Below are 27,450 nucleotides of genomic sequence, written 5' to 3'. Positions count from 1 at the left end.
TTGTATGAGGTCTTGTAGACTTACCTCTTGTTTACCATCATTATTGGCATCACTTGAACTCTCGTTTTCAGTTAAACTTTTCATACTCTCGTCAGATTTCTCATCGGTCTTCATGTACGAATAGAACGAACTGTAGTAGCTGCTAGAGTCGTTATGTGTGTTCTCATGAAGACTGAAACAATTGTATGCACATTACAAATTACGATTTTTCCTGTCTGAATTAATTTGCGTCAGGTAAATTGAATTATTCAAATTTGAAATGTGGGTCAGTGAGTTATTTAAAGAGTTATTATTACTCAGTTATTCATAATTATGGATAAATTAAATAGAGAAAAAATCTGGTATGGCGCACTCACACAACTTTCCTTGTCGTTATGAAAATCGATCACCTGACGCTAGTGTTCAGCGCATCTCAAGTTTACTATTCAAAGATCTGAGCCAGCTGGTGACAGGACAATAACGCTGAAGACACACGAGGTCTGCTAACTCTTCATAGTGAATGTTTTAATAAAATTTGTTTGCAATTGAATAATCACATTTTATCGAATATCGAACTTATTTTCAATTTTAGGTGGAAATATTACTGAATATTAATTGTGGAGATTTTCATGCTTAATCTTTCTTTATTAATGTTTTAATAAAATTTGTTTGCAATTGAATAATCACATTTTATCGAATATCGAACTTATTTTCAATTTTAGGTGGAAATATTACTGAATATTAATTGTGGAGATTTTCATGCTTAATCTTTTCCACTTGAAATTTTTCGTTTAAATTGAATCTGAAGCCTGATAATTGAAAATCTGAGATCAAACTTTGCATAGATGGGGCAGAGCTTCTGAAATTTTCACAGATATGGGACTTGTAGCAGTTGATAGAGCTTATCAATGACTGTTTTGGGTATGAGTTTGATCAAAATCGTTGGAGCCGTTTTCGAAAAAATCGCAAAAACCCTGTTTATGACAACATTTTCGCCATTTTAGCCGCCATCTTGAATTGCATTTGATCGAAATTGTTCGTGTCAGATCCTTATAGTGTAAGGACCTTAATTTCCAAATTTCAAGTCATTCCGTTAATTGGGAGAAGAGATATCGCGTACACAGACGCACATACACTCATATATACACACACAAGGAAAGTAAAAAATCAATAGAACTAATCTAACATGTAACATTTGTTAAAGTAGTGAAAAGTAGATATTGCAAATAGATTAGGTTCACATGAATGTTAGAGAATAACACGTAGAGAATAACCTAATTACAATCCTCTTAGAGGAAACTATTATTCAATTATCCAAGTTAATCGATCAAAATAAACCCAAAATTATAAGCAAGCTTGATTTTGTTTACGAGTTATTTACTAATTATTATCAAATACGGTATACAGGCTGGGTGAAAAGTCCTAGAACGGCTTAATATCTTATACATAAAGGTAATTTGACGGTGAGTGTGATTGGGGATATTACTAAAATTGAAAATACTACTTTACTATGACTTCAAAAATCTGGTCCGCCTTCTTGGATCCGCCATATTGAATGCATCTTAGTTTTTTTAAATAGGAAAAGTATCATGCGATACATAATTTCGATACGGAATTTCAAGAAAAAATGAATGGCGAAAACCGCATATCGTCATCTCAAACCGTTTCGAAGATATTCACATTATTAATCAATACTATTCAAAGCAGAAAGGGAAGAAAAATGTATGAGAACGGCTTAGTATCTCATGGAAAAATGTGATTTCAAGGTGGGTGTGATTGGGATCCTACTAATATTGAAAATACTACTTTACTATGACTTCAAAAATCTGGTCCGCCATTTTGAATGCAACTTTTTTTTAATAGGAAGGTGGTTATGCGATACATGATTTCAATACGGAATTTCAAGACAAAATGAACGACGAAAACTGCGCATCGATATCTCAAACCGTTTCGAAGATATTCACATTATTGATCAAAAGCACTTATCTATTTCCGTTGAGACCAACCAGACGTAATATATATATAAAAAAATATCCATTTCATTTCTGATTTGATAGTATTGATTTATAATGTGAATATCTTCCAAACGGCTCGAGATAAGGATAAGCGGTTTTCACCATTCGTTTTGCCTTGAAATTCCGTATTGAAATCATGTATAGCATAACTACCTTCCTATTTAAAAAGATAAAGTTGCATTCAAAATGGCGGATCCAAGATGGTGGACCAGATTTTTGAAGTAATAATAAAGTAGTATTTTCAATTTAACATAGTTTACTCATGTTTTGACCTGTGTGTTCCTAGAAGAGCCGCTGGTGATCGGATTGGCAGGTACCCTCGGTGGTATACTAGGGATATAATTCAAGACATCAAACGGAAGGAGAAATGTGCCCGAAAGAGGAGAGTCTCTGCTTATCACGACGAGGAATTTAGAAGATTGAGATCTGCTTTGATACTTAAAATTTCTCAAGCTTATCAGGCTTATATGAATTCAGTTCAGACAAGTATTGGTGGTGACATGAGGAACTTCTGGTCATATATAAATAATAATCGAAAGGGTAAGTGGTCAGAGAATTTTATGAGATGGAATAATACTTTTGTCACAGGTACTGAGATTCCAGAGGCGTTTGCAGATTATTTCTCATCTGTTTTCAACAGAAGTGACAAGGTTTGAATGTCTAAGGTTTGTATATTTCAAGCGTTTTAAAATGTTCTGTCATTTCAATTTTCCCACAGCTAACCTAAGAGCCATATTTGATATTCAATCCTTGGAAGCATCTAGGAGCTGTAAATTGCTTTTGTTCCTATATAATATATTGAACAACCGTGTCCAATCAACCTACCAGCTTTCATTGCTGAATATATATGTGTCTTCAGTTTCACGCCGTTCCGGCTTCAGATTTCTTCCTCCCCAATGCAACTCCAATACTCACTTCAATTCTCCAATCAACCGCATGATGAATCTTTATAATTACCATAGTTTTCACCTAGACCTTTTTCATATGAATCCCAGTCAGTTCAAGAAGGCATGTAAGCGGCTCCACCCGAAGTGACACCTATTTTTCCCACGCTAGACCTCATCAACTTACATAGAGTACCATATTTAGTAGATGACTTCCTTTCATTCTTAGCTCTGTTATCATTCATCTCAATCTTGGAATGTTATTTGTATTTTCTTGATTCCCCTCTCATTATTTTCTCATATTGTAAATGGTTTCTAGTATATAGTATAGTATCTAATATTTAGTTTTCAGTATATTTAGATTCTCATCACATTTTTTTCTCTTCACAAATATGAAATAGTTTTTCCATTATCTCTATCTCTCGATTTTCAAGTTTTTGTAAAGTGATTATTGTAATTTTTTTTATTAGGGAGCAATTTTTGGGGTTTTCCCGTATGCTCCCATATTGTTGTAAATAAATAAATAAATAAATTTAAGTAGGATCCCCAATCACACCCACCGTCAAATTACCTTTGTGTATGAGATATTAAGCTGTTCTCGGACTTTTCACCCACTCTGTATAAAATATTATACAGAGTGATTAAAAAAGGACTTTGAAAGCACATAAATATTTATTGATTACTTACAGAACTGAGAAAGGTGTTTGTTACAAAAAAATTCAAGTTTAAGGTGTGGGTGCTATTTTGGTTGGATGTGACAGCCGTTGGTAATGCAATATGCATCCCACCGATAATCGATTTCTTGCCACACTCGTACCAGCATATCAGGCGTAACACTAACTGATAGTAACTAGCCTACACTCACTTGGAATTATTATGCAGACCAACTTTCTTCTGCATTGAAGCCGATGAATCGTGAGACATTAAACTTGCCGATGAATTGCACATCGACTTCATTTCTCGTCTTGACATATCCGAGAGAGCCTGTAGACATCAACAATAATGTGAAATTCAGACAACAGCATACATAAAAATTTGGGTGACTTCAAAAACTATAAACTGAGTTTAACAAGAGAAAAATAATAAAGAATTATATATAATTTAAGAACGTAATAAAATAATAATTTATGAGGATAAAAAGCGATTAAAAGTAACTGATAGCTCAAGTTCCGTACGGTACAGGAAATGTTCTCAACAGAAAAGAGGGCAAAATTCTTTGTTATGAACAATGAAATGCAATTTAATCTCAAAAGAGTAATAACCAGATCATTTTACTATTTAGTAACGGTAACCTTACGTCCATATTTTTAGTTATGGTTTGTCTCGGCATCCCGATTTACTGTTTAACTGTCACGACACATCTAAATTGATACTTTTTATTTAAACTAATTGAATTCTTGTTGGGAACAAAAGTTTTACGTTTTCGATAATTGATATTGAATAAGGCCAATAAACTGTAAAAAATTGAAAAACACATAGAATAAAGAAGTAAAATGAGAAGTTCAACTTAATAAAACTTAATCTGGTAAATAAACAGTTTTATAATATGGGTCTTGATGGTATTTCTGGGAAGGCCATCTTAAATGCGCCTCCAGAGCTAGCCCAACACCTGCTTGTAATTTTCAATTCAATTCTGAACACCCAACACTTCCCCTCAGAATGGAAAAAGAGCAAATTATTCCTGCTCCTAAAGCCAGGAAAACGCTCCACCCTACCATCCAGCTAAAGGCCAATCTCCATACCCTGCTTTTTCTCAAAGCTCTTTGAGAAAATGTTTCTAGAGAAACATATAAGAGATACACTAGATAGTGCGATAAGGCCAGAGCAGTTTGGATTTCGTGCAGGTTGTTCAACAACACTGCAACTAATGAAATTCTGCTCTCAGTTATCAGACTCTTTCAACAAGAAAGAGCACGTGGCTGCAGTCTTTATAGACTTCAAAGCAGCCTTCAACACTGTGTGGCTGGATGGACTACTCTATAGGCTTTCATCTGTCTTTCCACCTTCAACAATAAGACTCTTCAAGTCATACCTTACTAACAGGTATTTTGAAGTTCACACCCGCACCCCATCTTCAGTAAATTCTTCAGCTCTCACCCCAGTAACGGCAGGTGTCCCCCAAGGATCTGTGCTTGGACCTATTCTCTACTCCTTTACTCTCCTCTACTCTACGACATGCCATCTCTACCTTCAGTCCAAACAGGTCTATTTGCTGATGACACCACATTCCACTCGAGCAGCATAAATCTGAATAGGGCGGCCAGGAATGTTCAAGAGCAGTTAAACCTCCTTACATCCTGGTGTTCATCCTGGAAGGTAGAGATTAATCCAACTAAATGTGTGGCTGTCGCCTTTTCCCGAAAAGCTAAACTTCCTCCCACACTCAACATCCATGGCCACGCCCTGCCATGGTCCCATACCGTCACGTACCTAAAAGTAACTCTGGACAGAACACTCACTTTCAGACAACACATTAACGTGAAAATACAACACTGCAGTTTGTACAACTATTCCCCCTTCTTGTCGCCCCTTCTCTCCCCCTGAAATTTCGGCTGCTCATATTCACAGCCATCATCAGGGCATACCTAACCTATGCCGCCCCAGTCTGGTTCCCATATCTATCAAAGACCAATAGAAAACGTCTATTTGGCCTTCAAAACAGACTCATCAGAACCATCTGCAACTTTCACTACACTTGAATAACAGGTTAATCTATGAATATGCCAATACCCTTCAATTACTCAACTTCATTCAGCTCACATCTCGAAAGCTTCATGATACAGCTTCTATCTCGTGGCGTACATCAATTGGGCAGATGTACGAAATACCACGACCAGCTCAGACCCACAAGCCACTCCCATTTCAACAATGGTGGCCTGATTGACAGTTAGCAGTTGGGCCGTGAAGGTGCCAACAGCTGATTGTCAGTCAGCCACTGTTCACAGTACTAAATTCCCTAGGAGAGAACCCTTCTCCATTTCCACTTCTCCCAAAAAAGTAGACTTGGCAAAAAAAATCACTTTTAAAATTATATATTGAAAATGAAATGAAAATTAAATTAGAATTAGAGTATTAAAAATTATTAAATTAGAAAAAAATTAGAATTACATGAAATGAAAAAAAAAATTAATTATGAAAAAAATATATAAAAAATAAATAAATAAAATAAAATAATATTGCCAAGTTCTACTCAAGGTCTTATACCAGGAACCCCCAACTTCAGCACTGTTATTACGTTGATCAGTCATAGAGCTAGCTACATAGCTCAAGATACTGCCGAATTAGGGTGCAATGACCCACCCTAACATGTTCCACTAGTAGCGTAGGTAGCGGGTCTTTAACGCACGAGTTAGATGTAGAGATAAGACACAAGGGAGCGATCATAGCGAAATTCTTTCGGGGCTGTTTCCTGAAAAGCGACCATTTGACTGGACTAAATAGGTAAAAAGCAAATCATAGAGAGTGAAAAGTAAACTTGAAATACTGAAAACAAGACGAACTGAAAACTTGACAAACTCGAAACATGACGTAGTGAAAACTTAATGAACTGAGAGCTTGATGAAATTAAAAAATTAAGAGCTGAAAACATGACGGAATGAGAACTTGACGCAATGAAAAATTGACGTACTGAAAACTTGGTAAACTGAGATCTTGACGAATTGAAAACTTGTCAAACTGAATACTTGATTTAGTGAGAACTTTACAAACTGAAACCTGCTTCCGTCATCAGAAAATGTGTTTTAATGTTGATGCCACCAGCATCAAAAATCGTGTTCCTGTTCAAGTCGCTGCATCAAGTTCTCACGTTTACCTTATAACATGGTCGTAGATAAAGAAACTTTTGATTCCATTCAAGTAAGTTATGTAAGTTAAGTTTGTGAGTTATGTACGGTAACATTCCACCAGTTCAACCCACAAGTTTTGGTATCATCAGAAAAATACACTGATTCTTAAAGCACAAAAATGAATAAATTTGTATTTGATGCATCGAATTATGTAGGTCTATATATGTACAGTACAATGACAAAATATAATACATAATATAGTGCATACATTCATATATATTCAGCCATACAGGCTATATCATATTATGAAAACAGGATAAATGAAGAGGGCAATGAAATATTCTAATTTCAACTATTGTTTTACAATAACTACCTTTTACCATATGAAAAATAAACGTCGTTAATGAGAAATAACTTGTATGAAAATCGAAGAAGCTTTCCTCTTCATGCCCATGCAGTACTCTAGTAACGATTACAATGATAAGTTACAAATAAGTAATAAATAGATGAATCTCTATACATAGCTAAGCATATTACCGCTTCCAGTTTTAGTGCTCCAAACCCGAACTTTAAGCTAAGTTCAAATTTTTGCTGAAAGCTTGTTAATATAAAATCTATATACATCCATTGAGAATCCATTGAGAATTCTGCGACTCACCTTATTATATAGGATGATCAATAAATAGATAAAGTTTTAAAGAAAATGAGATGAAGCAGAGCAATGCAGTGAAAAAGTCCATAAGGCCAAAGTTTTTCAAGATTCTTGAATGAAAGGAAAAATAGCATATAGTCCAGTCAATATAGACATAAAAATGGGGGTGTGCTTGCAATTTATATTGTAGTTCTGATTTTTTAATATATTATTTGGGTACATAAGAGAAGTCCAAAACCAATTTCTTCATGCAAAATTTCCTTGTGCTAGATACAGAGTGGCCCAAAAACCTCTTATTTTCGGCTCATTTTCCAGTTTTCAGCTATTTCTGCCAAATCTCGTAATCGGACAGAAACATTTGCTCTCCCCTTTTTTTAGACTATAGAATTCTGAATAACATGAGGTCATTCGGAACTCTCTATCTCCAATGAGTATTGAGTTATGATTTTTCAAAAATGAGTGAAATTTAAAGAAAAAACAATTTTGATGAATTTTAGTTTTTGATTAACAATATCTTCCTATTGTTACCATTTAGATATATAATTCAAAATCCCTCTGGGCGTATTTTTGTGCTCTACAATCTGAAATCAGGAGCGCTCTATCTCATATAGATTTCCAGGTACCATCTCATATAGATTTCCAGGTACACCTGACAACAATGCTCATCACCACCAGGTAGAGCGCTCTATCTTACATAGATTTCCAGGTACCATCTCATATAGATTTCCAGGTACATCTGACAACAATGCTCATCATCACCAACTACATTGTCCTCACATTGATATTTCTCACAATGACATAGGTTTATGAGATTATGTTATATGAGAATCACCCGTTAGATGCACTTCATTTCAGTATTTCCTAGTGGAGAGGCGCGCTCAAGGATCAAAATTTCAAACACTATAACTTTTGACTCAATGCTCAGATTTCATCGTACACTTCATTCTTCTCGGCTCGTCAAGGCGGTCCAAAATCATGCATCATAAGTCAAATTCGGTCAAAAAATGGAAAATTTATTGTTGAGTGTACTTAAGCCCATATTACAATACACAAATAATGCCCAATTTTTCTGTCCGATTACGAGATTTGGCATAAATAGCTGAAAACTGGAAAATGAGCCAAAAATACGAGGTTTTTGGGCCACCCTGTATCTAGCACAAGGAAATTTTGCATGAAGAAATTGATTCTGGACTTCTCTTAAGTACCCAAATAATTTATTGAAAAATCAGAACTACAATATACATTGCATGCATCAATGTATATAGTGACTGGACTAATAATCAATACCGTGCTATAGGACAAATCAAAATTTGAAAATATAAAATACAAAACGAAATATGAAATCTATAAAAGAAAATGTTATAACCAGATTATCAAGTTATATCTATAAGACTGGTGCAATAGTATGCCTCAAAACATTCCGATTATAAGAAAATCTACGAGAATTTCCTCAAGCAATGTCAAAGAGGAGAACAATGTGAAATATATTGAGTAGAGTGACTGACTAAAAGTGAATCAATCCAATTCTAGGTAAGGACGAAAATGTGGTCATATCAAGAAGCCATTAAGTGCAAACTTTTCAATTTATTAAAGTTATTAATATTTTGTTTTTGTTTTAAATATTAGTATGAGTTCAGAATTTTTTAAGTATGGATAAAATGCCTTCATTTCTGTCAAGATTGGCGAAGTCAATGCGCAGTCGGCTAATAAGAGTGCGATTGAGAGAGGAGAATTAAACATTTGGAAGATTTTCTTGCCATGTAAGAAAAACATTTTTTAACAAAACCCATTGTTATACTACATGTATCATATCTAAAATCAAAATATCTGAAATTAACGTATAAACTATTCAAATTCCTCGAATAGGCTGTATCAAATGGTATTGTTATACACAGTTATAAATTCGAATATAAGCTAACTTGCACATACCATCTCTATGTCAGCTATGTGCATTGCTCTAACGACCCCAGAGGCGTCATTGTTGAGCACATTCAATATTTGCATCCAATAAAGTTTCCATCAAATTCTTGAAAAATAATAAGTGAATTAGGAGTGTAACAGGTTATAACAAAATGAAATTATAAAACAAACACTAACACTTACAAGATGGGAATAAATAAACAGAAGGAGATAGAGGATTAGAAAATAGAATTCTTGTTTATAGGAGAATGAAGAAAGTTCATGATGCGAAAGATTCACTCTCTTGAAAGTATTAATGACTGAATCTTATCTGATCTAAACTATAACTTGAATAGTTGACAGGTTGATGTGTTAACAAGATAATTAAGTGTGCAGTCGAGAGAACATATTAGTAGACGTACTATCCCAAAAGCCTTTTATGATTTGAAATGTGGAGATTACATATACAGAGTGGCGGAGATGGATCGGGTGGTTTAAGAATACTTGTAAAACTGTCAATTTTAAAGGTATTGGGAGATTGAAATTAATTGCAGAACGTGTAGTTACAATGAAAGTTTATCAACAGGAAATTAGTTGTTATTTTTTTTAAATGACAGCCATCAAATGCCCTCCTTCACGAACGACGCATTCTTGGAGTCGGTCGTCAACGTTCTGCATTGCCCGCTCCAGCACATCACCAACAATTTATGCGATTTCGTTGTGATTTGCTGCCCTCAACTCCTCAATGGTCGAGTGTTTGTTCATGTGGACCCTTGCTTTTGAATAGTTTCATAGGAAAACGTTGCATACCGTGAGGTCTGGTGAGCAAAGGGGCCAATGCAAATCTCCATTACGGGAAATCAAACGGCCTGGGCATACAGTTTAAACTGATATCCTAGCGGTATGAGCAAATCATGAAAAATAAAAATTTTTCATTTTCTCGAAAATCCATGATGAAAATCATGAAAAATAAAAATGTTTGATTTTCTCGAAAATCCAAGATGGTTCCGTCTTGTTGGAACCACATATTGTCCATGTCATAATTATTGACGTGATCATCAATTGCTGTGGTGATGTGCTTGAGCGGGCAATGCAGAACGTTAAGAACTGACTCCAAGAATGCGTTACTCGAGAAGGAGGGCATTTGATGAATGTCATTTTTAAAAACTAACTCAACTGTATTTTTTTACCAACTTCCAATGTAACTAACTAAACGTTTTGCACGTTATTCCAATCCAATGCCTTTAAAATTGACAAGTATTTTGAAATAACCTGATCTATCTGCGCTACCTTATATTTACCTTCAAGGATGTAATAAATTATTCAAGCATGTAAGTATTTGATAATAATGATTATAAAGATTTCGTAGAATCATACTTGGTCTATCAATCAATAGAATCCATCACCTTCTTTCGGAATAGTAACTGAAGCAGAATTTGTACAGCTCAATTTTTATGTTCTTCAAGAGATTCTATTCAAGAGACATACCGTATTCACATAAAACTAAAATTCAAAAATTTGATTCACAGATTTAGAATTTTTACAAGAATCTCAAATCTCAAAGAACAATGATTTAGCCTATATAATAATTGATTCCTTACTTAATTGGGTCGTTCATACTTGAAAATACATTAGTGACTACTAAGTTAAATGTGATTGGTTGGTGAAAAGTTGGAAATTGAAGAGTTCTGAAGCATTACGTAATTTTCAACTTAAGCCACTTACATGTTACAGCTGGGTTGAAAAGTTTAGGAAGAGGCTCAATATTATCTGTAAATATTTAATATAAGTTGAATCATATATTCAAATATTGGGAAATACCAAGATAAAAGATGAAGTGAGAAATTATTCACTCTTAGTTTCAAAAATTGGATGCCACAGACACCAAAATCGAATTAGTGAACCAGCCCAATTTTAAAGTGAGGTATATCTTAACCAGAGATATTTAGTATTCTAGTTATTTTCATAATATTTATCACTTGCTCAACGTGAGAAGACATGACTAATTCATGCGTTGTTACCTGTTGGAGCGAATTTGATGTGATACTGCACAAAGCTGAGCCTGGTTCCGCTTTGGCCGAGGTGGCTTGAGATGAAGGTCTTTGTATTGGCTTGGTGCAAGGCGGAATCGACTGCAACAATCCCAATTTTATATTTTAGTATTAGTTTCAGTATAAAATCTAATACAATGATATGCAACCAAACTTGATGTAATGTAATGCGAAGCAATATTGAGAAATTCAATCAGATGAAATGTTGTGTATTTTATTTTATGAACTCTTATATTAGGTCATGAAATGTAAAGCAATATAATGTTGGAATCTATTCAAGTCTAAACACATTAGGAAGATTTCCTTTCTGGTTGGTCAATTTATCGTATCATGTTTTGTTCTGGCGTGGAGATTAGGCTATAGATACAAAAACATAAAACTGTCAGAATTGGTTAAATCTTTGATTACCTTCCGCTTCGCCTACGACCAGGATCCTGGATTGGCAGAGTCATATTTGAACAGTGTCACAAGTATCAAATGAGCTTCCTAGGAACTCAACGAGGGAATAAAGAGAATTCTCTTGCAGCCATGTCTTCATGGTCCTCGTAGATTTGCCAGCCTCCAAATCCCTGATTCTCAGTGGCAAGCAGTTGCACATTTTAATTGAAAGGTATGGATGTCTTCCAGCGTCTTGGTGAGTCGGCATCTGGGGCAGCTCAATCATGCTTCCTCCTCTCAAGTTCCGTCTGAGGATCGATCCTCTCTTTGACAAGTTGCTCACCTTCTCCTTCACAAACCGGAGACACAACAGGATGTATTGTCCATATACCGTGAGGATCCCCAGCCTCCGAAAGATAGGTTTGCAGTGTTCACGTGGAGTCCCCACTACCAGTCATTACTCTTGACGCCTTTTTTGCAGGATGAGCACCGCCCTAACATCCGTGGCATGACCCCAGAGTATCAGGCCGTAACTCATTATGCTGTGGAAGAAGGCGTAGTAAGCACTCAGAAGAAGATATCCGGCTGGAACCTGGCAGGCACTTCAATTTCCTCAGCAGGGAGGTGACTTTAAACAATCTGGTACAGACTGCATTCACGTTGTCTCCCCATGACAGCTTTTCATCAATCCTGAAGCCCAGCAGTCCCACCGTGGCTGGATGAGGATTTGGTGACCTGCTTAGGGTGCGAACAAGATGGTGTAACTTCACTTCGAATGAGTTTCAGTCCGTTTCTCTGGAACCACTGCACTGCTGCCTCAAAGCTCCCTTGCGACAACTCCTTGGCCTCCCCTGATGAAGTTCCACTGGTGCATATAATTGTGTTGTCATCCGCAAACAGAAGTGTTTGCTTCTCCAGATCGCCATGTTCACCATGTCTGAAAAACACTGGCTGTGATCTTATCCCATTTACTGTGGCCATCTGTGTCTGATCCTGAAGATACGCCGCAAAAGTCCCGAGTAAGGCATTTGACTGCGTCCCCCATGGTATGCTATTAAGGAAGTTGTAGAGGTATGTAGTGGTATTACTCCCTGCACTACATACCTCTCCAACTTCCACCATGAGGGACGCAGTCAAATGCCTTACTCGGGTCACATTAAGATAAGGCCATAGATCTCCTCTCCTCAAAGCAGCACAGGACACGGCCAATCAGTGCTAATACAGCTGTCACTGTCTGAATCCATGCTGTCCATCCAGCATAATTTTTTTCCTCTATATATTCAACGATTTGGTCTCTCATATGGGTCTCAGGTCCTTGCAATTGCTAGGATAATTGATACTGGACGAAAATTGATCATGTCCTCTGGGTTTCCTTTCTTATATATTGGCACAGTCCTACCTTGCACACTTGAGCTCATACGGAAAACCCCCTCCATAAAGTATAAATAAATTGAGAACATGAGTGAGCGGGATAACAGTAGCTTCAATAATATGTTTGAGCAGACATATAATATGTGATGTAGAGCAATATGATGTTATTCATAAGGAATGCTGACAGTTTAAATTGAATCTCACTACAGTTTGATGAGAATGTGAATATTATAATGAATGTAAATAGTGCATATAATGTCGAGAAATGATATGACTTGTTATGGCAACTGTGCTATGCAGTTCTATGAAACGAAATAAAATTATGGTTTATTGATACTTTTAAAATAATTTCTTGAATACATTTTTAAGCGTTTTTTTTATTGAGATAGTTCAGCTTTCCAATGAGCAACCATTATATTGTAATAAAGTTTGAAACAAAGTAGAATAAATTCTAAATGATTGCTAACCTGATGATTGGAAGGTGGTTTGTTTGTTTTGGGCTGCGGCTTCATGGGCTGCGTGGGCACGAGGGGTGCAGGCAACATGGTCAGGGGAGAGAACATGAGGGGTGCGGCTCCAAACATGGGCATCGCGATCGGGTGGTACATCATGCTTCCCAGGTATTGCACTGCAAATACAAGCACAATTACAATCATAAAATTTGTTTCATTGGACAAAAATAATAATAAAGTTATCACAATTCAATTAAATAGAATAAATATGACATATGACAATATATATAAATCGAGCTACCCTGTGATAAGCTACAAATTCCATTACTTGCTACCAAATCAAGTTAGATCCTTGCCAAATAAACGTTTTCTCTTTAGTACTTAGATCGTGGTTGATTGTGAATCCATTTTATTCAGTGGAGGAATTCATTACTGCTGATCACAACACCTTAGTCAATTTAATTTAATGTGATTTTTTGTATTTTTAAAATAATACCCAAGTACAGGAGACCACTAAATTATCTGATCTAATTGTAAATTTGCTTTGATCCCAATTTTGTTGTACCTGTGCAATTTATTGTATGTTTCTTCAATGTGAATTGTGACATGGCTATATTTAACTTCTATGTTCAACTGGCCCAATAAAAACTTGAAACTTGAAGCTATGTTAGATATGACAATATGACAAAGAATTCTTGATTGGTATACAATGAAACTGATAACATTTTTTTATCACAATCATCACATACTCTTATTTAGGTAGGCCTATTAGCATATAATCATACTAGCAAAATAACATATCTGTACCTCAAGAAAAATGCTGAACAATAAATAGAATCTACTTACCAACCATTCTAATTTAAACAGATTTATTCCGATTAAAGCTGGAAAATTGATAATTTTTTCAAAATTTAATTTTTCTATAATGGTATTGAAGTGTGCTAGCCTATTGTAATGATTATTATATCCTCTGTGACTGTGATCCATTGTTTCAAAAGCAATAATTATTGTGATGGTTTATTGTCTCCTGGTTAATTAGGAATCAACCGAGTGTAACAATGAATTGGATTGAAACATGTCATCCTATCGTAATGAGATGGTGAGATTCTACTCTAAATATAAGCATTTCAATGATGAAAAATTGAAATATTATCTCAATCGAAATTATGCTATATGTTATGTGTTGGTTAACGTTTCGGAAAACAAAAAAATTATAAAATGATAGTAGGTCTATTTACCTTGACTAGAAACGTAGGGCGAGGGCGTATGAATGTAGGATGGTAAGGATCCCTTCGACTGATTTGGGGGGTTTGCAACATTTGATGGCATTTCAGGTTGTATGTAATAGAACGGCATCATTGGGTTGGAGAGATTGGTTGTGTAATTTCTGAAAATTAAACAAAGTAAAACAATTAAGCTGGAAATATAAATATTATGCCATGAATAAATGAACAAATGCACTCGTATTATGTTATTTATGAACTCATATATTATTGAAACCTATCTTAGTGTTAGTTACGGAGATTCTATTTTTAATGAGAACCTATGTTTGTTACTCATGTGCACAGTAAATCCAAGAAATACAATTTCTATTCCATGATAGAATACAATTTAGATTGTAGATATAATTGTACATAAAATATAATTCAGATATCATGCTTCAGATAATAGACTAATACTAGATCTCATGGAATTATAAACAAGACAAACTAAAAAGTATAATGAATTCAGCGATGAAATGTAATTCCAAAAACAAATTAATAAAATAATTACAGTAGAGTAATAAAATTAGAAGTTTCACAATCAAGTGATCAATACTTGGAGTGAATTAATAAATTTATAAATTCGTACAGAGTGCGGCAGCGAAACTTCCTTTTTTAAAACTTCCTTCAAATAAAAAAAAACATTGTACGGATCAGAAATTTTGTATTTATTTTTGTAATGTACATATTATACAGGGTGTTTCAGAAGTAGTGTCGAGAATTTTAGGGTATTGCACCTGGATGCTAGGAGACTACAAATGTCATATTTGAAGTGTCCAAAACTCAGCGGTTATCCTTATAGCTGCCATTTTGTTTTTTTCACTTAAAAATTTTTATCTCAAGAACGAAATGTTGTATTGATCTGAAATTTGGCATGAATATTTATGCTATAAAGACTCAACTATAAAAAATAAAAAAAAATTTTCGTTGAAATTTTTCAAAATGGCGGCCATTTTAAATTTTTGATGGCGAATATCTCGAAAACCGTCCATTTTACAGAAAATTTACAAGAGACAAAAAAGTTAGCAAATTTTTTCACGATTCCAATGATACCTAATTTATTAAGATTGGTCGAAGAATAACAGAGAAATTAATTTTTTTCGTACTGCATGCATGACCACTTTTCACCATTTAAAGATCAATATTAATTTTTTTTATAATTTCATGAAAACCGTTCTTATTACAGAAATATACAAGAATAACTTTCCTCCAAATTTTATTTTACATTGAAAAATATTAATTTCACTCAAATCGTTCCCCTGATACTAATGCAGCAATTGCTCAAAATGCCGTCCTTCAACTTGATTACACAGTCTGCACCTTTCAATCATGGACCGTCGAACTGCTATAAAAGCATTTTCATCATCTTGAATGGCACCTGCTGCAGCAACCGAAAAAAATTAATTTCTCTGTTATTCTTCGACCAATCTTAATAAATTAGGTATCATTGGAATTGTGAAAAAATTTGCTAACTTTTTTGTCTCTTGTAAATTTTCTGTCAAATGGACGGTTTTCGAGATATTCGCCATCAAAAATTTAAAATGGCCGCCATTTTGAAAAATTTCAACGAAAATTTTTTTTTATTTTTTATAGTTGAGTCTTTATAGCATAAATATTCATGCCAAATTTCAGATCAATACAACATTTCGTTCTTGAGATAAAAATTTTTAAGTGAAAAAAACAAAATGGCAGCTATAAGGATAACCGCTGAGTTTTGGACACTTCAAATATGACATTTGTAGTCTCCTAGCATCCAGGTACAATACCCTAAAATTCTCGACACTACTTCTAAAACACCCTGTATATATATATATATATATAATATATATATATATATATAATATATATATATATATATTATATATATATATATATATATATATATATATATATATATATATATATATATATATATATATATATAAATTGAAACAGGGGACACAAGACAGAAATAGATTGAAAACACTTAAAAACTTACATTAGAAAAGGGTGAAATTTTCGGAAACTGAGTTTCCTTCCTCAACCGAGCAGACTGCAGTTTGAAATCAAACGGTCGTGTGACGCACGGAGCAACTACAATTGACTCTCCATGCGTACTCTGTGGTCACACGACCGTTTGATTTCAAACTGCAGTCTGCTCGGTTGAGGAAGGAAACTCAGTTTCCGAAAATTTCCCCCTTTTCTAATGTAAGTTTTTAAGTGTTTTCATTCTATTTCTGTCTTGTTTCCCCTGTTTTAATTTATATTACAAACTTTAAAGTGTCTTCTGTTATGTGATATATATATATATATATATATATATATATATTATATATATATATATATATATATATATAAAACGTTTTCTTTCAATTAGTTTTGAATATCAAATCAGGTAGGTGACGTCCCCCATTCTCCATACACTGAGTAAACTGATTTCTGGCGTTTGTCATGACTCCTGCCAGCATTGCAGGCGTTATGTTAGCAATTTCTTCCCTTATCAATTTGTCTTTGAATCTTAATTTGATTCATTCATACAAAAAATGTTTGGAAGCAACAGTTCGGTGATCCATTTTGCCTCCTTGACACCAATGAAATAAACAATAGAAAATAAGTTTAGAATTGAAAATAAAAATAAAAATAAAAGATAACCAAATTACAAAACAATAAGATCCGAATAAGTCATACACAGCTTATAGTTCTAAGTTATACAGGGTGTTTACGTACAGCCTACCAATACACTAGGGCATTGTTCCTGGGTGAAAAACATATCTAAATATCATATTTAAATTGTCCGGAAGTCTTCAGTTACTCACACAGCGGCCATTTTGCTTTTTTCACTTATTTTTTTCTAAATAATGGTTGAACATACGAAATTGAAACCTTTGCACGATCATCTATAGGAACTAGAAAAAATTATTCTAATTTTTCAAATTCATAAAACAAAATGGCGGCCATTTAAAATGTTCTTTCTTAATTAACTCAGAAACCGTTGTTTTACAAAAACTTTACAAGAATAACTTTTTTTAGCAAATTTAATTGTCTATCGATTGGTACCTGAGTTTTCAAGTTTGGACTAATATTAAATGTGATATAGCAGCTTTAGTGGTTAGTGACCCACCTTTAGAGGGTTATTTAACGTTATTTTATTGTTTGAGATGACCTAAAATCGCTTACAATTAACATGCAATGAAAATAGAGATTGTTGCATCATTGAGGCGACTCTATCAGCATGCCTTGGTTTGCATTGCAACAATATCTCAGTTAATATTAGTCCAATCTTAAAAAATCTGTTACCAATCGTTAGGCAATTAAATTTACTAAAAAAGTTATAGTATATTTACTAAAAAGTAGTAAAACCAACGGTTTCTGAATTATTTAAGAGACAACATTTTAAATGGCCGCCATTTTGTTTTATGAATTTGAAAAATTAGAATAATTTTTTCTAGCTTTGTCTAGTTCCTATAAATGATCGTGCAAAGTTTCAATTTCGTATGTTCAACCATTATTTAGGAAAAATAATAAATGAAAAAAGCAAAATAGCCGCTGTGTGATTAACTGAACGCCTCCGGACAATTCAAATATGATATTTAGATAATTTTTTACCCAGGAACAATGCCTTAGTGTATTGGTAGGGAAATCGTAAACACTCTGTATAGTGCAAACAATTTTATAATACTAATAACGCTCTCAGGATAATCAGACGGAAAGTTTTACATAAATTAAAAATAAACTATATGAAGAAAAAAGAAAAAAATATAAATAACAGTTTACAATTCAGTTGATAATTATTGGAAAACATTTTTACTTTAACTTCAATTAATTTACTTAATGAAGCTAATATCAGCTGACTAGGACCCTTCTGCATGCATGATGGAACTGTCTTTCCGAAAGATGAAACATGTCCACCTCATTTGCAATAGCATTGAATAATCTCGGCAAGCGGTTCAAGGGAGATAAAAATTGGTTCAACGAACTACAATGATCAACTTTAAATGTAAAAAACAGATCTTCTCGATAAAGGTGAATGTGGATAATGATTTGTTCCAGCAGTCCAGGAGCATCAATGAAATTGTTGAACAGCCTATACAAAAACATCAAATCAATGATGGAGAGGCTCTATATCAAAAATCCTGCAGAGCTCCCTGCTAGGGAATCCAAGAGGGCATGGAGCATTGCATCCCCTGTAGAAAATGTGTCTTAGAAATCTCTTTTGAAATGTTTGCAAATCCAGTATGATACCACAGGAATATGGATTCCAAATTGGTGCTCCATACTCCAGTACACTCCTCACCAGCGATTTATAAAGGCAGACAAGAGCCTCATCACCCCTCAAATCCCCACAAGTTCTCATCACAAACCCCAGAGCTTGATTTGCTTTATTGACAATTTTCTAAATATGATAGTTGAATTTCAATGATAATTCAGAATATACTCCGAGATGCCTCACCTTGCAGTGTCGCGGCAATTGACTGCCGTCAATGCTGTAGGCGTGATTCATGGTATCATTCCGTTTACGTGTACAAGAAACAAAACAACACTTACCAACATTTAGTGATAATCCATTTTCAGTGCACCAGGAATTTAGATTTTTGATGACTTTCTGCAGCGATGCGCAGTCCTGGGGTGTTTGAATTACTTTGAAAACCTTCACATCATCCGCAAACATCAAACAGTGTGAATCTTTGATCACATCAGACAGATCATTGACAAACAACAAGAAAAACAAAGGTGCAAGATTCGATGACTGGGGTACCACTGAGCTATTTATGAAAATAGCTGAGTTGAGTTGGATCCGTGCACTGATATTGCAATCTGTCAACAAGGCAACTCTCTACAAAAGACAAAATATTTTGACTAAAACCAAAATGTGGCAATTTCTTCAGCAAAATCTTGACTGACCCTATCAAATGCTTTTGAAATATCCGTGTAAAACACATCCACACAGCCTCCTTGGTCCAAAGTGGATGAAACGATACTACTGAATTCCATTAGATTGGTCACAGTTGACCGTCCGGGCATAAAACCGTGCTGATTCTCACTAATCGAAGAGTGGATGAGATTGAATTTATTTTTATATAATATGCTTTCAAACACTTTAGCTATCGCATTCAATATTGCTATTGACCTGTAATTTGTAACCATGAACAGATTTCCACTCTTAAAAATCGGAGTAGCACCTAGATGGGAATTTTCCAAATTTAAGAGACAAATCAAGGATGAACTTCAACGGTTCCAATAACAGCATAGCGCAACCCCTTATTATAAATGGTGCTAATCCATCAGGTCTCATCGATGCTCTTGGCTTCAATTTTACAATTGCAGCAGCAATCTTGTAGGGTCTTTTGACGGTTCACATAAACAAGGGATTTCAAAAACCCCCACAGAAAAAAATCACAAGGGTTCAAATCGGGAGATCGGGCAGGCCCACTCCAAATCGCTCATAATTGAAATGAGGCGTCTTGGAAAGTGCTCCCTCAATTGAAGTCACGTTCAGAAAGTTCCTGCACACTTGCCATCTTTTACGTATGGAAATGAAGATCATCATGAAGAATTCTTCTCACAGAACGAGTGGAAAGTCCAAGAGCAGACGCATGTTTGCGCGCAGAACGCTGTGGTGATCGCAACATTGAAACTCTCACTGCCTCAATGTTCTCAGGTGACCTAATTAGCCACGGGACTCCAATTATTCGTCTTGTCACAATTGCAGTTTGTCTGAACGTAGTGACCCACGTGAAAATTGATTCCCGGTCCGGGACAGTAGCCAAAGGGGCTAGATTAAAGTTATTTCGAAATGCGCGAGGGGCTGTGATCACAGAATATCCGCTCGAAAAATAAGTCTCAATGGCAAATTCACGCTTCTCATTGTTCCAATGCATGATGGCAACTGAACATGTCGGGAAGAAAACTTTATAGTCTGACCTTTCTAACGAGACCAACTTTGCTCTACTACGACATCAGCTGACTGAATGGCGTTACACTTTAAAAAAGGAAGTTTTGCTGCCGCACCCGGTACAAATCAACGTTTATCTTAGTGCATGGCTGAAAACCTCGAGTTTCACAAAAGATTATGAGTTATGAAGTTAGTATTTTTAAGAAAGGATGTGCTTTATTTTTTCAGATAACTGACTACTGTTTTTCAGAGTTTCCGTTTCAAAACCATCACTTAAGGATGCCTTATGTATATATTAAAAAAAATGGACTTCTTTTTGAAGATATGTGCTCACAGTGACCTGACAATTATTAAAAATATGTTTTTATTAATTTCTTTTTTCAATCACTACTTTGAAGAAACAAATGTATAGACAGTTAATCCACAACAATATGTTCAGCTAGTGAGGAGTCCACTAATGTTGGTTGCTCTATCGGTAAATACAAAAGAGAAGCCACAACTCCCTTCTCACGCCACCATCATTTGAAAAATGATGTCATTACTGAGCTTATGAGCTATCGATGGTTACTCACAGGTGTGACTGACAGGCGGCAGTGCTGTGCATGGGTGTGACGGTGACAGAGAAGGGCGGCCACAGGTTGACGTTGGTGGTAACGGAGACAGGGGTGGGGGTGGTGGTGGCGGCCGAGGTGCTCTCTCCCGGGTAGTAGATGGCGGTGGTTGACGGCTGCTCAGTGCATGTCTGCTTCATCGCCTTGTACGGCTCGCCTTCCCACGAGTGGGAGCCGCTCCGTTTCACGCCGTGACTGCCTTGTGCTTCCTGCAAACCACACAATCCCACTTATTATTGGTTAGCTATTCATAACACTAGATTTAAAGTAAATGAAGTAAGTGATTAAAGTAAATTATGAAAAAATAGGCAGGATTTGTAAGATTTAACAAGAGAAATATTTTAGAAATAGGATAAATATTTTCAATAATGTTCCTGTTTACCTGTTCCTCAATATTCTATTATCACTCCATATATCAGAAGATCATAGAAGATATTGAACCAAATTGTATCAAAGATTCGATTCCCCATTGGACCTGTGTTGAGGCCTGTGCATCAAATATTTCGATGACTATAAACGATTGAATAATATAAGTGATTATGGTATGATAAAACAAATAAATGCCGAGTCAACGGGTTTCTTTAGGTCTAGAGTTTTCAGGTCTCACCTAGACTATTCTAAATTGTACGAAATGATAGACATAAAGTAAGGGGAATAAACAACAAACAATTTCTTATATCGTGAAATCATAGCGTTTCAAAACATAATTAAAAATAATACAGTATATATTTCTACTATTTGTTCTATTAATAAAACTGTTTTTTTTCAATTTTGAATTGATTTAATTAATTTACTTTTTTATAATAGAACTTTCAAAAACGGCATTTTGTGCATTATTCTATTCTATACCCACCATGAGCTTCTCGTAGCTTTTCTTCAGCCGACTATCCTTTAGTTTCAGTTCTCTATCAGTTTTGCTTCTCTCTCTATGTTTCTCCACCATTTTCTTCTCCATGTTCTCATTGTGTCTACAACATAAGACAACTTGTATCAGTTCGAATGTTAACACGTTTCTTGTTCATGCTACTTATCTAGATTCAAATTCATTTATTAAATGAAAGTAATTACATACAAATTAATAATATAAATATTCAATTACAACATGGCACTGTCGGAAAAGAACAACTTGTGCATCGGCACTGAGCTCCAAACAACTATGATAAACATATTAAAATTATTCTGTTATAAATTCTCATCAGCATGTTCAATAACACAATTTGATTTTTTATTACCTGTATAATAATTCCTCGGTGAGATGTGGCGTCCGATAAGAACCGTTTTCACCAGAGTTATTCTCATTTTCGTTGCTTGAGTTTTCAACGTTGCCAGTGCTGCCAAAACTCAAGTCACTACTGCCCCCACTTCCGTTATTTAGGCAGCTGTTCCTGGCAAAAATGCAATGCCAAGCAATTAGATTTGATAAGACATTATGTTGCATCCACACTCAATTATGATTATGTTGCAAACATTTTTCATCGACAATGATTAACATCACTGTTCACGAATCAGAATAAATTACAACACAAGCTTTGGAGTAGTCTCGGTATATGATCGATTCTGGTTTCACATGTAGATAATTAGCATGTAGAAAGAGATGATTAAATTATTCAATTGCTTGATTGCGATTTTTGTATAAAGAAGTTCTATAGAGGATTCCTATAGAGAATCATAAAGAGTTGTTTATGACAAAGTATATTATCATCTCCATACCTTCATGAGACAGGCACTTGAAATATCATAAATAACGATAAATTGTTTATGGCACAGTGTAAATGGATGGAAATAGAACGATAATGACCTGCTGCAATTCATTTCTTCAGTAGGTGACAGTTTCCCCCCCTCTTCTTCGCCATTGCTCTCTGGTGGCGTATTGCGCTCTGTGCTGTTCTGGCCGTTGGATTCGTTCGACCTAGTTGTCTTCGGTTTGCTCTCGAAGAACCTGTAACAATATAATCAACACATTCATGAATAAATGAAAAGCGGACCAATCCCACCTTCATATACAGCAGTCTTTTTACCCATTCACGCATGAAAAGTGGACCAATTCCATTTTTAAATACAGCAGTCTTTTTCTAGACTTTTGTTTCCTTACCTCCTTACCATGTCAAGACCAGGTAGTTGTCAAATAATCGGTTAGTACTTTACGGTAAAGTGTTTTGAATTTTTTGGACCTTGTTTTGGGAATCGAACTAAATTTAAATCGATTTTTTTTTGTATGGAGGACCATACTAGAAAATAAACTCAAATTATGATAAGTTTGTCCATACCGTGAATATTAGTGAGCATCTGAGCTCGAAATAAAATTTAAAACAACCATAATCAATAATGTTTTTTTTTTTTTTGTTACTTATAGCCGAATATCCATCATCATTAGAATAAAGTTAATAATCAAGTAAATAATGATAATCATTGGCATATTCAAAACGCAAAGTAGGAAGTCTCTCGAAGTATTGCTTGAATACTGGCAATATTCTATAAATGAACAAATAATTTTTATTCATGGGGAAGTCTGAGCCTGGAGATAGTTAGTTCAGTTATCTTGAAAGACATTATGAAAGAATATTCCCTACATCCTTAACATATAAGTTAAAGTCATTATCAAGTAATAATTCGAGAAAGGAACCTTTTTAAAAATTAAATGAATTTCTATTGGTGGATAACTTTTGAAAGTCGTATATAGTTTTGGCTCACTGAGCATGTTGTGCCATGCATTTCGTTGAGAATCATGAGAAATCGTTTGACTGTAAATTATTTAGTTCAATTACCTTTCTATATTATCATTATAGTTGAGTTGATTGTAGCTAGGAGGTGTTTCAGAGGATGATTTGCTATCACAGTACTCGTGATGAGGAGAAATCTCTCCCAGCATCACTGAATCTCTGTCTTGTGAAAAAGACAAGAAGAACTGCGAACAAACAGTTATGCTTCAAATGATAATCTACATCGATCACGTGCATAATATATTTGCAATCAACCCAAAACCAAAACTGGTATAAGGTATCCTGAACATGTGAAATGACAAACAAAAAATATCCATATCATTCCCTACAGTGCATGAAGTAGCCAATGGTTGCCGCTCTGAAAAGGCATAATTAATATACTTTACAGCTTCAAGCACTTTTAGTTATTGATATCGAAGACCTTAAACGTTGCACTTCAAGACGAAGACGACGACTATGGCTATAATGTCGATTTAAGAATGAACTGAATTTGTAGTATTATACAAGAATAATTCTGTATATTATACAATAATTATTATTGTTTCATCTTGATTTGTGTATTTTAGAAGGCTAGACCAGGAATAAAATCCGGAGTTAAGACTTAAAAATACATAATCATCAAATCAAAATTTTATTCACAATTCAAACAATTGAGGGTCCTGCCAAACCCCGAGGGTTTTTCGGCGGGTGCCAGTTACAAAAATTCCTGTTATAAGTTTATGATCCAGCTTGTTGAATAAAGTATGTAATAAATATAAATACTGTACTAGTGGTGACGTCTCTAAACCCGATCCAACCCTTTATTCTTGAAACTGAGGATGCTGGTAAAAAAAATAATGCGCAGCACTAATGAGAAAAATTGATGAGAACGGAAAATAAATAGCTTTCATAGGATGAAACAAAATATATGAAGATAAAAAATTATAAGACCTTCCACATTCATTCAGAAATCAATTCAAATGAGAAAAATTGATGAGAACGTAAAATAAATAGCTTTAATAGAATATAAGTCAATCAAAATATATGAGGCTTAAAAATTAAAAGACCTTCCACATTAATTCAAAGTATCATTTGAACTTACTGATAAAGGCAACGATTTGCATTGTGAAGTTTTCTCTTCATCGAAGAACTTTTCCATGTAAGTGATAATTTCCTTACCACATTTACTTATTTTCATTTTGGCCTCATCTGTAGATGTTTCAGTCTGAAAAAATAATAATAATAAAACTATTTCAGTCTAAATGAAAATAGCTTCAATATAAGTATCATCTGGAAGATAAAATTTAATCATTCCAAATATTTCAATTTGTGAATAATAATGAATGATTGGATATGGAGGAAATGGTAGTTCTTTGTCTTATGATTATGGAACTAAATTTTATGTGATGGAATATTATCAATTTTATTCTGCTCTCTCTTTCTTCTGTCCCCGTGTTGAAGAGAAACTAGTCAACAAAATAAATTGCCAATAAAGACTAAACTTGTCAGAAAAACAATAGGCCTAGGTATTTCATCACTCAACTTCTTACCGCATATTTCCAAGAAAATCAATGACTGTCCTATTTTTTGCTTACTTCAATATATTTGAATAGCTTCCAGAGAAAAGTGGTTATAAGAGCAATCAATGATACCAAGGGAGTTTGTTTCTGGTTTAAAATTATTGTATCTTAGTTTTTGAAATGTATAGCTAATAAATTAATAGCATTACAGGACTGACAGCTCGATTTGTTGTATGATATCTACTTCTTATGTCCTGACAAATTTGTTAATAATTTTTTTAACAAGACTTACATCATTCAATATTTTCACGATCTCCTCCCTTATTTCATTACTTTGCTTGACAACCTCCTCAGACATAGAAGAGCAGTCCTGCTCTACTACTTTTGTAACATCTGGTTGTGGTGGACCCTGGAAATTTTTAACAGAAGGCGGGCGTAAAACTGTACACATATAATTCTATAAGCATTTGAAAGTCATAATGTATTTAAAAAATGCGTGATAGAAGGATTCATAGGATTCAAGGATGTCAAACTACGAATATCTGTTGAAGCCATATATATCTGAAAGGAGACATAATATGTAAGATTGGCAGTCATGCTGTCAGTAGACTGTCACGGTCGGTGAGGAGGAAGACATTCATCTAAAAAGATTGTCTCAATGAGTGTAATAATAATAATAATATCGAGTGACCTGGCTGGCTCAGGTCTGGTGTCACAGTTTTCAGGTCGCAACTGATCAATTTCAGGGCCTCTGATATGACCTAACGACTGCTTTTTAGGCTGCCGGGACCAACAGATTAACGAGTCCATCCGAAACATGGATGTGTTTATAAGTGTGATTTTTGAAGACACTTCTATTGGTTAGTCGTGATCTATGTAAAAAGCAGTGTCTCAATATCGCTTAGATAAATACAGTAATACGTGAATAAATTATTGATAGATTGGTAAAAGAAAACACTGTATCAAACAAAAACAAATCTATTGAATTGTCCAACATTTCCTTGTCTCTTAGTGATGAAAAGACACAATAGCAAATGAAATTTATTTCTAAAGCCGAAGACACAAAACTTTAGAATAAGGACTCATTCTTCTAAGATTACGTGGCAGCATTTTTCAATTACTTACCGGTAAAATCCTTATTTGAGAAGCATTACATTCACAATCTATTATAATGCAACATACAGTACAACTAACAGTCAGTAATAAATAGCATAATTAGAAAATGGCATAATGAGAACTCAGCACATACCTCCATGTGAAAAGATTCTAGTATTACCTTAACGATGCGATGTTGTCCGATAATAAATTCGAGTTTTTTTGTCCACGGATTGACAAAGCCACACCAATCGGTCTCAACAAGAGCATAAGTTCCATTCTGCGTTCGAAAACGATAGGGCTTGCCGCCACGATAGGGCTGGCTCTTATCCTTCAGCACTGTACAAAAAGCTCAATCCAGAATATTAGCAAGTTGAATCAAAACACGTTGGAGCTTATTTCAGAAAATATTTCCACAGCAAATATTTCATCAATCAACTGAACACATTTACATAATAAATTGATATGTGTGCACTAATATTCTAGATAGAAGGGATATCTTTTATGGATGATGGAAAACAAGTGGTTATTTTTTACATAATTATTTGCTTAAAATAATTGCAAGAGGCCACTGAATTCGATAATCTTCAAGTTTAGCCTGTAAAAATTATTGGTATTGTACATACGGTATATTAAGTATGGAAAATTAATTGAAAATTGAAACTGTTTATTCAACAACTAACTCATTGAATAATAACAACAACCAACAGTAACTGATTGAATACCAAGGACATTTAAAAGTTCAGGACTCAGGAGTCTCTCCGAAATATTCAAAAGCAACGAGAATGAATAATACGGTTTTTACAAGAAATTCGGAAATCAGATAGCAAAATTATTCAAGCCAAAAGTATCAATAGGTTGGACAGAAACTTTGTCAGATTCACAATTTTTTCATGCAAATCATAAATTAGCAGGAATCATGTTA

The 27,450-nt window shown here is 34.6% G+C and overlaps 1 protein-coding gene across 19 annotated transcripts in view; it reads right to left on the bottom strand.

The window, feature by feature from the left end:
- The window catches only part of LOC111054356 (period circadian protein), a 105,034-nt gene that overhangs the window by 17,022 nt on the left and 60,562 nt on the right, over positions 1-27,450 (bottom strand). For 14 of the 19 annotated variants that reach the window (XM_039423696.1, XM_039423703.1, XM_039423699.1 and 11 more), the window contains 13 exons: positions 26,707-26,864; positions 25,723-25,839; positions 25,013-25,135; positions 23,977-24,116; positions 23,010-23,150; positions 22,444-22,596; positions 22,065-22,179; positions 21,173-21,420; positions 14,705-14,853; positions 13,482-13,642; positions 11,236-11,346; positions 3,744-3,862; positions 25-172 (listed from right to left, as the gene is read on the bottom strand). In XM_039423696.1, coding sequence (XP_039279630.1) covers positions 25-172; positions 3,744-3,862; positions 11,236-11,346; positions 13,482-13,642; positions 14,705-14,853; positions 21,173-21,420; positions 22,065-22,179; positions 22,444-22,596; positions 23,010-23,150; positions 23,977-24,116; positions 25,013-25,135; positions 25,723-25,839; positions 26,707-26,864 — 1,883 coding nt within the window. The remainder of the gene's footprint in view (positions 1-24; positions 173-3,743; positions 3,863-11,235; positions 11,347-13,481; positions 13,643-14,704; positions 14,854-21,172; positions 21,421-22,064; positions 22,180-22,443; positions 22,597-23,009; positions 23,151-23,976; positions 24,117-25,012; positions 25,136-25,722; positions 25,840-26,706; positions 26,865-27,450) is intronic. The other 5 variants (XM_039423712.1, XM_039423698.1, XM_039423707.1 and 2 more) reach the window with 1 other exon arrangement.

The sequence above is a fragment of the Nilaparvata lugens genome, chromosome 3 (genome assembly GCF_014356525.2).
Source record: "Nilaparvata lugens isolate BPH chromosome 3, ASM1435652v1, whole genome shotgun sequence".
Classification (NCBI taxonomy): Eukaryota; Metazoa; Arthropoda; class Insecta; order Hemiptera; family Delphacidae; genus Nilaparvata; species Nilaparvata lugens.
Note: the sequence above shows the minus strand (reverse complement) of the source record. Positions and strands in the feature narration are given on the sequence as shown.